This window comes from Dipteris shenzhenensis, chromosome 27, assembly GCF_047967505.1.
Source record: "Dipteris shenzhenensis isolate YYH24624 ecotype China chromosome 27, Dip_SZ_1.0, whole genome shotgun sequence".
Taxonomy (NCBI): Eukaryota; Viridiplantae; Streptophyta; class Polypodiopsida; order Gleicheniales; family Dipteridaceae; genus Dipteris; species Dipteris shenzhenensis.
In genome coordinates, this window is record NC_141622.1 from 403,802 (window position 1) to 417,975 (window position 14,174).

Here is a 14,174-nt window from a genome sequence, read left to right on the forward strand (position 1 = left end):
TGTTGGATACAGTGCAGAAAGCAAGGGGTACCGCTCTACAATCCTGCTACACGCAAGATCATAGTAAGTAGAGATGTGATATTTTCTGAAAATTCAGCTCACACTCAGGCTGAATTTCAAATGCCTTCTTCTTCAGAGGATGTCTTTGAGGGGTTGCTACCCATTGCCTTGGGTTCCCCTGCTGATTTTTCTGATGCAAATCAGAATTTACAGCAACCTCCAGATGCTTTAGTTCCGCCACAGGATGTCTTGCCCCCTCCACAGGCAGTGGAACAGGTGGTGCAGCAAGAACTTTGCAGACATACATGCAGCAAAAACAGTCCCAAACTGGCTGTTACAGACTCTCAAGGAGAGTAAAATTGATGCTCCGTTACCTGGCAGGACTCGCAGTGCAGCAAGGCACATGGAAGGTGCTAATTCAGTGGAATCAGCATATGCAGGTACTCTTCTTGATGAGGAGGAGCCTACCACATTCGAAGAGGCAAAGGATAATGTGCATTGGATGAATGCCATGCACGATGAGTTGCAGTCCATTGCAAAAAATCAGACTTGGGATGTTGTAGACTTGCCACCGGGTAAACATGCCATTGGTTTTCAAGGTCAAATGGAAGCCAGATGGCTCCATTGACAGATATAAGGCAAGGCTGGTTGCTAAAGGCTATGCTCAGAAAAAGGGCATAGATTATGAGGAGACATTCGCTCCTACATCCCGGATGACCACCATCCGATCAGTTATTGCAATGGCTGCACATTTTGAGTGGAATGTTCATCAGTTGGACATAAAAACAGCCTTCTTAAATGGGGACTTGCTGGAAGAGATGTATGTCAAACAACCTCCGGGCTTTGAAATTACAGCAAATGCACTTCAAGTATGCAAGCTCAACAAAGCTTTATATGGGCTGAAACAGGCCCCTCGTGCATGGTATGCCAAGATCCATGCCTTTTTGACCAACAAGGGGCTGCACAATAGTCCTACTGAGAGCACCCTCTACATCAAGATGGATTTTTAGTCATCCTTCTTTATGTCGCTCACTTACTGCTCACAGGGTCCAATGAAGACAAAATTGCAGATTTCAAAGCTGATTTGCAGACCAACTTTGACATGTCAGATTTGGGGCTGCTTCACTTTTATTTAGGGATCCAGTTCTCTCATGAGAGACGTGGCACTGTTATGTCTCAATCCAAGTATGTTCAGAAACTCTTGGACAGATTTAACATGCATGAGTGTAAGCCCATAGCCACTCCCATGGAGCTGGGGCTGAAACTCACAATGCATGATGCAGGAGAATTAGTTGATGCCACACTTTACAGTCAGGCTGTTGGATGCCTCATATATCTCTGCAACACTAGACCTGATATTCAGTTTGCAGTATCTCAGGTGAGCAGGTACATGCACAGCCCAAAAACTATGCATTGGCAGGCAGTTAAGCGCATCTTCCGTTATTTGCAGGGCACAAAGTCTTTTGGCTTGCTATTTCCCCAGGGGGGTGACTTGCAAATGCATGCCTACAGTGATTCAGATTGGGCTGGTGATTATGATACTAGGCAGTCCACTAGTGGCAATTGTTTCTTTTTGGGTAAATCTTGCATTTCCTGGCTGAGTAAGAAACAATCTACAGTGGCTACCTCATCATGTGAAGCTGAGTACAGGGCAGGTTTCACAGCAACAGTTGAATGTGTCTGGCTGCGACGTCTATTTGCTGATCTTCATCTGTCTTTGGAGGGTCCTTCTCCAATTCTCACTGATAGTCAGAGTGCCATTGCAGTGGCAAAGAATCCAGTGTTTCATGCTCGCACGAAGCACATTGAGGTTCACTATCACTACGTCAAAGAGAAGTTGCATGCAGGAGAGATCAGTATGATCTTTGTGTCCACACATGACAACGTTGCAGATATTTTCACCAAAGCACTACCACGTGAAAAGTTTGAGGCATTTCGCAATGCCCTGAACTTATATCCGTTTGGTGATTGATCAATGTACATGACATTGGCACTGCAGGGGGGTGTTAGAATTATAGATATAATTCAGCAGTGACCAATGTAATTTAATAAGCTAGTTAGGGGCACTTTTCCCTCTTTAAAAGGTTTTTCCCCCTAACCGCAGTTAGTTCACTAACTATGGTTAGTGACTACTAAGGTTTTGTCACTAGGACAAAACCTTATCTCTTTCTTTTGAGTTGTACTCTTCACACTCTTCTATTGCAACTAAGCTTTCAGCTTCCAAGCTTTCAGCTCTCACTCTCTTGCTCCCTCTCACTCTCCATTCTCTCACACAGGAGATGCTGGCTATCTTGCATGCTTTCAAGAAATGGCACCATTATCTGTACGGAAGTAAAATTAAGGTGAAAATAGATCATAGGACACTCAGATTCTTCCTCACCCAGCCAAATTTGTCATATAAGCAAAAGAGGTGGTTGGCTGCAATCCAATCCTATGATTTTGACATTGAGTACAGAAAAGGGAAGGAAAAAGTGGTTGCAGATGCCTTGTCCATGATGTGGGCTTGCAATTTTTCTCTACCATATATTAGGAGTGGATTCATGGCATTCACGAAGAGTATATGCAGAATTCTAAGGCAGCTCCCATATTTTCAGATTTGCAGAAGCCTTCTAGTCAGGGTCATCCAGAATTCAAATTGCATAATGGGTTGTTGTGGTGCCAAGACAGGATTTATTTAGTGTCGGACTCAAAATACCGCCAGTTGGTTTTGCAAGAAATGCACTCCTCTCCCATGGCTGGACATGCCAGTATCACTAAAACATATGAAAGAATCAAGCACAGCTTAACCTGGGAAGGCATGTGGAGAGATGTGGTTAAATACGTGGCTGAATGCTTGCCTTGCCAATAGAATAAAGTGGACAGCAAATTACCCGCCGGTCTCTTGCAGCCATTACCCATTACAGAGGGCAAATGGACGCACATAGCAATGGATTTCATCACACGATTGCCTTCTTCAGAGAAGGGATGGGACAGCATTTTTGTTGTTGTGGATAGAATGACAAAACAGGCCCATTTCATACCCACTAAGACCCGGTATTCAGCATCACAGGTTGCTTGGCAATTCATTGAACGTGTCTTTAAGCATCATGGTTTCCCTCAAGAAATTGTCAATGACAAAGATGCAGAGTTTATGGGTCACTTTTGGCTGGAGATATTTACAGCAGTGGGTACTTTACTCACACCTAGCACTGCTTACTATCCTGAGACTGATGGACAGTCAAAAAGGGTGAACAAATGGGTGGAGGAATATTTGAGGCATTTTTGTCATGATACTCAGAAGTCTTGGGATAAATGGTTGTCACTTGCTGAATTGTGCTACGACAGTACCAAGCATCTCTCCATTGACATGAGCCAGTTTGAGGCAATGTTGCAAGATCGGAAAGCCTTCTTCAATTGCTGACATGGCTGTGAAAAATCAGCAAGCACAGAATGACTGGAGAGGATGGATGCCCTTCTGCAGTTGGCAAAAAGGAATATGCAGGATGCCCAAGCCAAGCAGAAGAAATATGCGGATGAACGCAGGAGATATTTGTCTTTCAAAGAGGGAGATTATGTGCATTTGCGTCTCCATAAGAACCGTTATGCCTCGCTGGAAGGTAATACCAACACAAAGCTTGCTCATAATTATTACGGTCCTTACAGGATCATCCGCAAGGTTGGAGAGGTAGCATATCAGTTGGAGCTACCCAATACCTCCAAGATCCATGATGTTTTCCATGTGTCTTTGCTGAAACCACATGTTGGACAGCATGTCCATGTTCTTCCAGAGGTACCACCTATGGATGAAGAGGGCCATATCCTCTATGTCCCGGAGCGCATCGTGGGTTTCAGAGACCATGTACTCCGGAACAAGGTCTACGTAGAGTATCTTATCAAGAGGCGGGGCCCTGAGGATGAAGATTCATGGCAGCCAGAAAGCATTGTCCGAGACCACCACTATCTCCTACCGGATTGATTAGTAGTTGTGGTTTGCTGCACTTTTGGACAGCGATGCTATGAATTTTGAGGGCGAAATTCTATGGGAAGGGATGGCTGTAATGAAGGGGGGAAAGGGCCAAGTTAGAGGTCCTTTAGGTGACAAATGTGGAGGGTCTATATAAGTCCCCATCCACCCCCTACGATGTACTTTTTGATGTGACATGTAATCCTATTTACTCTTCCACCTCCTTCCTGCTACCTACTCCCTACTCTCTCTCACCCTCTCTCTCTTCCCTACTCTCTCTCTCTCTCTCTCTCTCTCTCTCTCCCCTACCTCATTCTCTCACTCCTACCCCTCCTCTTCCCCCTTTTCCTTATCTCTCTCTCCCTTCTGCTCCTCTATCCCCCTTCTCCAAATCTGTCCCTATCCCCCTTTTCTACAAAAGAAGTTTTTGCACCCAGGTGACTCACTAATCGAGTGTGTTGTCTTGTTTCAAGAGATAGAGGATAATGCAAGGCACAAACCAACAAGAATCCGGGACCGAGGAACAATGCAAGTACGCAATCGGAAGATACCCACGGTGTTGGTTGCATGGCATGGTCTACCTCTATCTAAAGCTACCTGGGAATCTGTGTACCAAATGCGGAGAGCATTCCCAGATTTTATCATCGAGGACGCTGATACCTGAAGAGGGAAGGAGTGTCATGCTCAAGCCAAGATAACATGACTTCGGAAGGGTTGGTGGACATTTTCCTTTAGAGGACCAACTTTCGTATTATATTTCATTGCGCTTCAAGCATATGGTTGAAGGGATCAATGTCAAGGTCCTTGATGAGGGCGACTATGAATAGGCTATCTTGAAAGGAGCGGACACACCCACATAGAAGCCCTCACTCACTATGAGATGCCTAGCTTTAAAATCTTCTACCCACATCTCCATATCAAACATACTCACTGTGACTTATAGATCCGCATACCTTACCTCGGTAACGCACGGAGATGTCACCAAGAATTCTTTTCCATGTTGGATATATCATAGCCAAAGAGTGTGTGAGATGTGTGGTGTGATATGTTGTACTAGGAGATGTAGTACTAGTTCATGTGTGAGTGCCACGTGTCACTATGGGACTTATCCCATACGGTGCAAGGTTGTGAGTGTGTAGCCTATACAAGGCTAGTACTTCACTTCTCTCATTTGATGATGATGAATGAATAAAAGCCTTCATGGATTGTACATTTGTCTACCATTTCTTCACTCCCTAGCCCTTTCTCTCACTCTCACACACCATGTTTCTAACATGATATCAGAGCAGATCAATCTGTCATAGCTGCCCTGCCACGTTCTCTGCCCTAACCCTAACCCTAATTCTACCCTGCCATGTCATCTCTGCCCTAACCCTAAATCCTATGCAGGTGCCTCATTTCTGTCTCAGCTGAAGCTTTCCCTCTGCTCATTTCTGCCTCCTTTCAGCTGCTCCTACCTAATTAGGGTTTTTGCACAGCTGCCTTCATTGCTGCCTTCATTCAATCCCTTTTGTGTTCATTTTTGCAGCCAGCCACCTCCATTTCTTGCAGGTAGGTACCCTGCAGCCACAGGCACCTGCACACGAGCTGACTTGGACCCTTTCCAAAGCTGTTTCTAGGGTTTGCAGGCTGCTGCAGCAGAAGTCGACCATTTGTGAGCATTTCTTGCAGATTTTTGTGACTTTTGGAGGCTGTTTTGACCTAGTATTGGAGCTGCTCTTGCATTCTCAAGTTGTTTTGGGGCTGCTGCTGCAGAACCGCCTTCAACAGAGCCATTTTTAGGGCTGTTCCTAACCTCCAGCTCATCTAGAATAGCCGATTCTTTGACTGGTGACCTGTTGCTGCATTTTCCTACACCTATGCCTCTACTACAGCATCTCGGTATACCTTGGGGCTGGTTTTCTACAAATTTTGAGATATATAATTGCATTTGGCACCCCTCCAGCTACCTTCTCGAGGATTTCGGACATGCTACAGCACCTTGAGCAGTCATCAAGCCCACAAGTGCTCTTCCCTTGGCTCATTCTTGCGTTTCCGGGTATCTACTTGCTGTTATTTGACTTGGGTTCACTCAGTTCTGCATTTTGGGGCATTTGGAGCACTACTAGACACTTCTGCCCGAGACCAGCCTATTCCTTTGCTTGTCCTTCATTTCAGCTTGCTGTCCGCCTTCATCAACATCTTTGCCATCATGACTTCATTATCTTCTAGTTCTTTGCCATAGTTACTATCAAACACATTTGATTGGTTTACCAAACGTTTGAAAAACAGGCGTTTGGAAACTTCAATCAAACTTTGCTTTCAATGCACGAGTTTGAAATTTTTCAAACGTTTGAAAAACCCTGAAGTCATAAAATATGTGAATTCGCCTCTTTTTCCACGCCCATTTGCTTGTCCTTCATTTCAGCTTGCTGTCCGCCTTCATCAACATCTTTGCCATCATGACTTCATTATCTTCTAGTTCTTTGCCATAGTTACTATCAAACACATTTGATTGGTTTACCAAACGTTTGAAAAACAGGCGTTTGGAAACTTCAATCAAACTTTGCTTTCAATGCACGAGTTTGAAATTTTTCAAACGTTTGAAAAACCCTGAAGTCATAAAATATGTGAATTCGCCTCTTTTTCCATGCCCATTTTGACGCCCGTACCTGCGCAACAGCTTCTGTACCTCCTGCATTGGAAGCGACCCAGGCCCTAGGGTAACGGGTTGCATGCTGCAGGCTGCAGCCTGCTCTAGTCTGCTACAGCTTGAGCCTACAGCCCAAGTCATACAGCCCACTAGTGACTGCTCTACACACTACTCAAGAGTCAAGACTAGAGTCTAGACTGTAGGCTCTACTAGACTGCGCAGTCCCAAGCTCCAGCCCCCCCATGCTGAGTTCTCTCCTGTAAGGTAATTTCTTGCTGCTGTAACCTGTTAGAACCTATCTTTGAAGCTTGAAAGTTGGCAAGTGAATGCTACAGCCTGTTGAAACTTGAAAGCTGAAACTTCAAGCTTATCTTATAAATTATAATTATTTTGTTTGAACTTTGCAGTCTGGAATCTGCAGATAGCTTCAAAGTTCAAACCTTAGCCTTGCATTACTTTCAAGGTGCAAATTGCAATTTGCAAATATATCATATACGTTATAAGCATCCCTGCAGGCTGCAAGCTCTAGCCTCGAGTGACGAGTCTCGACCTCGAGTGACGAGTCTCGACTCTCGAGTCTCTACCTCTTTATGCCTTATCATAAAGAACTTGTGTGCTCCCATCTTGAAGCTTCTCCGTCTTGTGGATCAAGAGGGTGCAACCATGGGATTTGTTTATGAACTCATGGACAAGATGGTGGAGGAGCTTGATGCCATGAAGAATATTTCAGCAGATCGCATGAAAAAAGTACACGACTTATGTGTGTCAAGGTGGGCTTTTATGAGTCACTTGTAAGTTGTAACTGTAAGTTGTGGTATCTTTTTTGTGCATTTTCTAAGTAGATACTTAATAGTTATTAGTGACTCATATACATCAATGATATTTTGTAACTTAGGTGGAATATGATGCCCTCTCCCTTGCATGCTACTGCATTCGTCCTTCATCCAGTTTGGAGAGGTAAGGGTCAGGAAATTGATCAAGAGGTGCAAAGTGGTTGGATGACCACCATTGAGCGGTATAGCAAAAATGATATGGAGCTGCAGGTAAGGCTTAAGAAATATGGCACATGCTTCAGGATGCATTTATGCAAGCTATAAGCTGCAGCAAAGTTTCTTGAATTTAAATTTCTGGTTGGAACTTGGGACTTGTTGGCCATTTCAGGCCAAATTGATAGACCAATTGAATATGTATCGTGATTGTGAGGGATCATTCTCACGTATGGCTGCAAAGGACAAGTCACTTATGGCCACAGGAGTGAAGTGGTGGGAATCTTTTGGAGCTAGCACTCCAGAGCTACGACGACTAGCCATCCGCATCCCTTCACAGGGTAGTAGTGCCTCTCCTTGTAAAAGAAATTGGTCCACATTCTCACTTATCCATACAAAGAAACGGAATCGCTTGAAGCCCACACAGATGGAGAGATTGGTATATGTGCATACAAATCTCCGTCTCACAAGAAATATCAAACAACGGGGTTTTCTCAAGATGGAGGTGAGTGAAGTCTTTTGGATCTTTCAAGTTTCAATCTCCCATCTCTCTTGGCTATTTTGAAGCTTCTTCAAGCTAGAACATAGAAGATAAAAGGCTTATCTTTCTTTCAAATTTCAGGTCACACTTGCTATGCTTGAGAAGGAACGTGATGTGGATCGCTTACTCACATTGGAGAAGTTGCGGGCTGAGCTAGAGGCTGAGCAGCCAATCACCATAGTGGATGTCGATGATGGGTTGCTTGATATGGACGAGGAGGATGACGAGAATGAGAATGAGGACGAGGATGAGGATGAGGATGAGGATGAATACAAGGAAGAAGAAGAGACCCAAGACATACCAATGGAAGCAATAGCATAGATTTGTTTGTTTAAAGCTTTTAGATGCTACCTACTAGCTACCAACTATTTAGTAACTAGTTACTAGCCTTGACATGGGGACAAAATCACTTTCAAGTTTCATATTTTGCAGCTTGCAAGTTCTAACTCGTAAGCTGTTTTTTTTAGAAAAAAGGTTTCGTATTTGACTTTGTAATTTTGTTTTCAATTTATGGGCCTAAGTGCCAAGTTCCAAGTTTTGTAATTCAAGTCTTTGAGAGTCAAAACTCAACATGTGACTGGTTTGGCAGTGGTAACTTGTAACTTGTAAGTTTGTAAGTCGTAGGTGCATCTGCTGAGTGTCTCACTATCCTGAGCTCTGCTGGATCTAGTTCCGCTACTATGCGGAAGTCATCATCAAAGTCTAGAAAGCCTACTTGTCTATCTCATGTGCGTGCATTGAAGTCACAGAGAAGGAGTATCTCCTTGCCTGGAGACCTGTGTGATGTCATCATATATCGTCTCATATGGGCTGTCTCCCTCTGTGACGACCTCATGTGCATTGATGTATCTGGGGAAAGTAGCACACCGCAATGAAGATCAGTTGTGCCTCCAGTAAATCAAACTCCAAACCGTCAAGCTTCTCGATTAGTGCAAGCATATTTGGTTGAGGCAGGCCAACACATTTGTTGTTGTTTTATGAGCTGTCCCTGTTGAGAGGGCTGTCATGGCATTTTCCAAAGCTTGTTTGCCCCTTGTGTCTTCTACACCCTCGTGTAGGCATTGTGTAAAACAGTCCTGTAAATAATCACTGCTAATTACAAGAATGTGCCAAGTGTGACTTACATGCTTGATTCTTGACCCTTTTCTTGATCTGTTTGAAGGACTGGTCTGTGTTTGTCCGGCTTGCAGATTTGAGGTGTGTTGGATAAGCGTGCAGCAGAGGTTTAGGGCCCCAAAACGGCCTGGAGATGTGACTTGGAGTGGCCCAGGTGGCCTAGAGCAGACGCAGGGGACCCTAAGGTGCAGTGCCCCTATTGTGCACAGTCTTTGAGGCAGTCGTGGGCCCAAGATAGCCCCTAGGGGGCTGGTGGGCTGCTCCTAGCAACCATGCTTGGCTAAGCCAAGCTATATGCTGTGCATTGCAGCTGCGCAGCCTGGTGCATAGCGTGTGGCAGCTCCATCGCCCAAGAAGCCCACCCCGCAACCTTAAAGGGAGGCCCAAGTGCAGGATAGCCTGTGGACAGGCCAGGCGCAGCAGCATCGCGACATGGTGAGGCTGAGGGAGGGACAGAGAGAGAGAGAGAGAGAGAGAGAGAGAGAGGGGGGGGGGAGGGGGAAAGGGGGAAGGGGAGCTGGCAGAGGAAGCTGAAAGAGGGATCGAGAGAGAGAGAGAGAGAGAGAGAGAGAGAGAAAGAGAGAGAGAGACACCAGAGATAGCAATAGCAACTACATATAGATCCAAGAATACAACCATAGCCAAGGGAGCTGGTCAAAAGAAAGAGAGAGAGAGGCCCTGTGTGAGAGTGGAGAAGGGGGAAGCCTTTTATAGGCCCCCCACCTAGCCTGGTCTGCCAGCAGGGCTGGCCATTGGACTGACCAGCAGGTCGGCCCTGACCCCCGACCAATAGGTCAGCTGACCCACCAGTGTGGTCAGGTCGGGTTAGGTCAGGTTGACCCGACCAATGTGGTCCGGTAACACGCCCTAGTTGGGGCCCAGTTTGGGCTCCCAACTCAGCCCTATCAGCCAGCATAGCAGGCCTCCACCTATCCTATCCTCTCCGGGTGGGCACACTCACAAAGAAGAGCTCTCTTACTATGAGATGCCATACACTAACAACTGCATCCTACAGTCTACCAAGTGCAGTCTGCACCTGTTGTACTGCCCTGCGTGGCCTTTTGGAAGTCCAAAATTGACCCACCTCTGCAGCACATCATGCAGCCTCACACCTGCTCCAGCCACCTGTCTATGCTGCTGCCGACCAGGTACAGGCTCTTAAATGGCCCCATATTGTCCTTGCAGCTGTATGAGCTCCATACCAATTTGTAGGTCCTGCTGGGCTGCCTTGGTCCTCCGTAGAGCAGGCAGATGTCCACACGGCTTTATTTAAAGTTTTCAAAGATTATGGAGCTCTATTCCTCCAGAACTGTTTTGGGAATCAAGTTACTCTTCCCAACAGCAACAAATGAAGGAGATAATGAGGAAAACCTCTGCCAAGGAAATTGTCTACAAAACAATGTGATATATTACAATAGAATGCACAAAGTGGATTCAATGAGTGTCATGGATGCAATCTTCAGGGCTCACCAACCACCTGTCCCACATGGACTATAGATACAGACCAACACGGATGATGTCTCATATAACATAGCCTCAAGAAGGATCCAAGCCTTAATGTTTTCTTGTGTGGGGACTCACAATTAGGGCAGGAGAAATCAGCCGGCTTGTATTGCAAAACTCTCACGATCGGAGAGTGACAGCTTTTGAGGATGTGTGCAAGATGTACACACAAAGACAAATATCACGAACTGATGTACTTAAAAAATTAGGGTTTCTATACCTCTATGAAGATATGGCCGTGCCAACGTACATGGCGCATGGCAGGTGCAAAAAAATAATGCGCCCAAACTGTAGACACGTTGCACTAGCTGAGCTTAACTAGATTGTCAGATTTTTAAAACAACCACACATCTTCATCTCCATCCCTTTGGGGCGCACACCCTTTCAAAGTGTGGCTCTTCAGCCTCTATATAAGAGGAATTTGGATCGTTCATTATGACATTTTCAGGCATTACTCAGCTATCATTACAATCTTGTTCGCTCACTAAGGATATTACATTATTAGAATCTCTTACACGTCTGATCCTTCACGGTCTTCAAAGTGTGGCTCTTCGTTCTATATAATCAGCTATCATTACCGTCTCCTGCTGCTCATTAGCTCATTATCACTTCATGGTCTTGACCCTACATCAAAATTTATTCGATCAACTTTCTGAAGCCTGCTGCATGTAAGCTCTCTCGCTCGAGCTAATCAAAAAGTGGTGCTCAACCCTAAGAAAGTCACAGTATAGTCTACCCTCCTAAACACAACAACAGCAGTAGAAGTCAATCCCTAGAGGGAAGAGAAGGATGTGAGTATGATCCAATGGCACCCAAAAACAGAGGTACCTGCAATGCACTACTCATCAAGATGGAAAATAAGCACAGCCATCTTGATGAATCAGAAAAATCAATCCATTGTAGTACATGGAAGAGGCCAAGTGGGAAAATCGAGATTTCAAACATTCCTCTTTCAGGAGGGTAAACAAGGGTGCGACCATATCCTTTCACAAATCTCCACGAGAAACGTGTGTTGAGGGCTTCACTAATCCTGACCTGCCATCCTTCATGTCTCATGGCACGTTCTCTGAAACATCAGCTGCAACACACTGTAACACACTAAGTCTGTAATATGAGGGGTAGTGCTTTTAAGCCACCTTCAACCCTACGGTCTGCTATGTCCCATTATGCTTTAAGACAGCTTCCCTGCTGTTGGCTAAGCCTCGGTACACCCATGCCCTCTCTACTTCAACTTCTAGTAAAAACCCTCTAGAAAAATCCATTTGAAGTCTCCACAGTTTGGCCAGGTTAAACCACCACTCCTGCCTCATGCCTCTCCTGCAAACAGACCTCACACTCAAAGGGACACCTATGAGCATGCTCTTTCAACCATCCTTCGCAGTTGTTTCCACCTTCCATATCCCTCTTTAGGCAGCTTTGACCTGCTGCTGTTTGAGGATCAACCCAAAGGTCTCCTGAGGTTTCACCTCTTAGTCGTAGGCACGTCCGTTATCAGCTCCTCCCAGGTTTCTCTTTCTAAAGCGAGCACAATTTTCTAAGCCGTCAGTTCAATTCTCAAATGTCATTGATGTGCTTTTGTGAAATGGGTTCTTTTTTATCTTCCGACAAAAAGAAAACTCTCTCTCTCTCTCTGCCCCCCCCGCCCCCGATGACCGTTGTGGGTTGTCTTTTTTGAATCCTGAAACGTGCGAAGGGGATAGAGCCAAAAATCAATGTCGTCAAGTATCCGTAAAGCGACCCAAGCAAAAGCCGATAACACAACAGCACGCATTGCATGCTAATGCTACCAATGCTATGACTCACCCAATATCGGTATGCAACCACCTCTGCTGTAGCGTTACGAAGGGTTGGATCGTCATTTATGCTAAGACGCATGGCTACCTGCACCAGATACTCCTCGTCTTCTAATGATAGCGCTTGCGCGTTTACCACTTGAAATTCATCTTCAGCAGCTTCGGCTACAGCGTGCGGGGGGTGGTCCTTGGATTGAACAGAATCGATGGAAATCTCTGTTTTGGAAATGTTCGCTTCATCCTCTTCCTTTTTGCTTTCCGCCACAGAACCGTCATCTGTCCTGTGTTTAGGACTCCCTCCCTGGCCACCGGAGGATGGATGTAAAGTGTTCCTGGCAACATTCAACCAACCGGACAATCCAGATAGAGGCTTCTGATCAGCTGCTGAAGAAGAAGCGTCGGAGACAAGAAGCCTATTCCTCAAATGTGAGGCTGAGCCACGTTCGGAAGAGCCTTTAGATCCATCGGGAAATTCCTCCTGGCTTGCTCCAATGTGAAGTCTACGGAGAAGATTCTTCATTTTTGGGAGAAGGCTCGCAGCTAGTCCAACATGCCAAAGGAAAAGAAGCCAAAGTCCAGGGCCTGAAAGTCGAGCTGTAATCTTTCCTTGGAGCTACGATAGGATGGCAAGGGTGGAGAAGGTCAAGAATCGAGAAGCGGAAGTGCAAGATCGATGGTGGTGATCCATGGAGGAGGGGCAGCCGAGGGGAAGAGCTAGGCCCCAGCCACCCAATCTGGTTCGCGAGCATCGTTCTGGTCTGCGTCCTGCGAGTCGGCGCTGGAGGTGAGCATGGCGATTGGATTGGTTTGTGGTGTTTGGGTCACGGGCAACATGCGAGCGTGCGTGCGTGCGTGCGTGCGCCAAGCCACGAGACGAGAAGAGACGAGAGCAGAAAGAAAGCAAGCAAGCAGCAATCGCTTTTTTTTTTTTTTAAGTTAAAACGAACAACACGCTCTGGCCTTACCAAAAAAAAAAGAGACCAAAATTGATGTACATCTACCAAGCTACTCGCCAGCTCATGCCCTCTCACACCGCCCCAACGATCCTCTTCATCCCCAACAACGACATCCTCACCATCAAAATCACACCTCACTACAATTTGCATGGCACATGCCTACACCATGCACTCTAGTCTACACTCCAATCACTAACCAAATGAATGTTATTCATTAGGCCTGCCCTCTTAATTTTTAAAATTATGTCATTATATCCATAGTTGTATAAAGAATTGAATGGTCACTCCAAAAGGCAAAATTTGTTCCGTAATTAATTTCTTTAGATTCCACATTTTTTGTTAGTATGTTTACTTTTGTAGTTGGTGGTCTGTACACGTTAATGATTTTTATTGTTTCTTCTCCTTTTATTTTGAATATTGTGAGTAGACATTGATTTCCCTTTCCGTGTGTGTAGTGTGTTTGTATTAGTTGTACATTTTTGTCGTAATTTGTTGCTATACCTAGTCCTTCTTCTTTGTGTATGAAGTTGTATCCCTGAATTTTAACCTCATTTGAATTCTTTGCATGTGTTTCCAGTATTGTAGCTACCATCAAGCTCTTGCATTTTTCAATGTCTTCCTTGTGCGGTTTTAAGTTTGATGTGTTGAGCGATTGTATAATGATTGAGGTTTGTTGTTGGTTAGTGAATTGTTATTGGTTGAAT

The 14,174-nt window shown here is 45.2% G+C and overlaps 1 protein-coding gene across 1 annotated transcript in view; it reads right to left on the minus strand.

The window, feature by feature from the left end:
- LOC147883700 (putative serine/threonine-protein kinase SIS8) overlaps window positions 1-13,396 on the minus strand; it is a 109,932-nt gene extending 96,536 nt beyond the window's left edge. Inside the window, exon 1 of the mRNA XM_087398431.1 lies at window positions 12,525-13,396. Within this exon, the coding sequence (XP_087254557.1) occupies window positions 12,525-13,034 (510 nt within the window). The 5' untranslated portion in view covers window positions 13,035-13,396. The remainder of the gene's footprint in view (window positions 1-12,524) is intronic.
- Window positions 13,397-14,174: the final 778 nt, after the last annotated feature.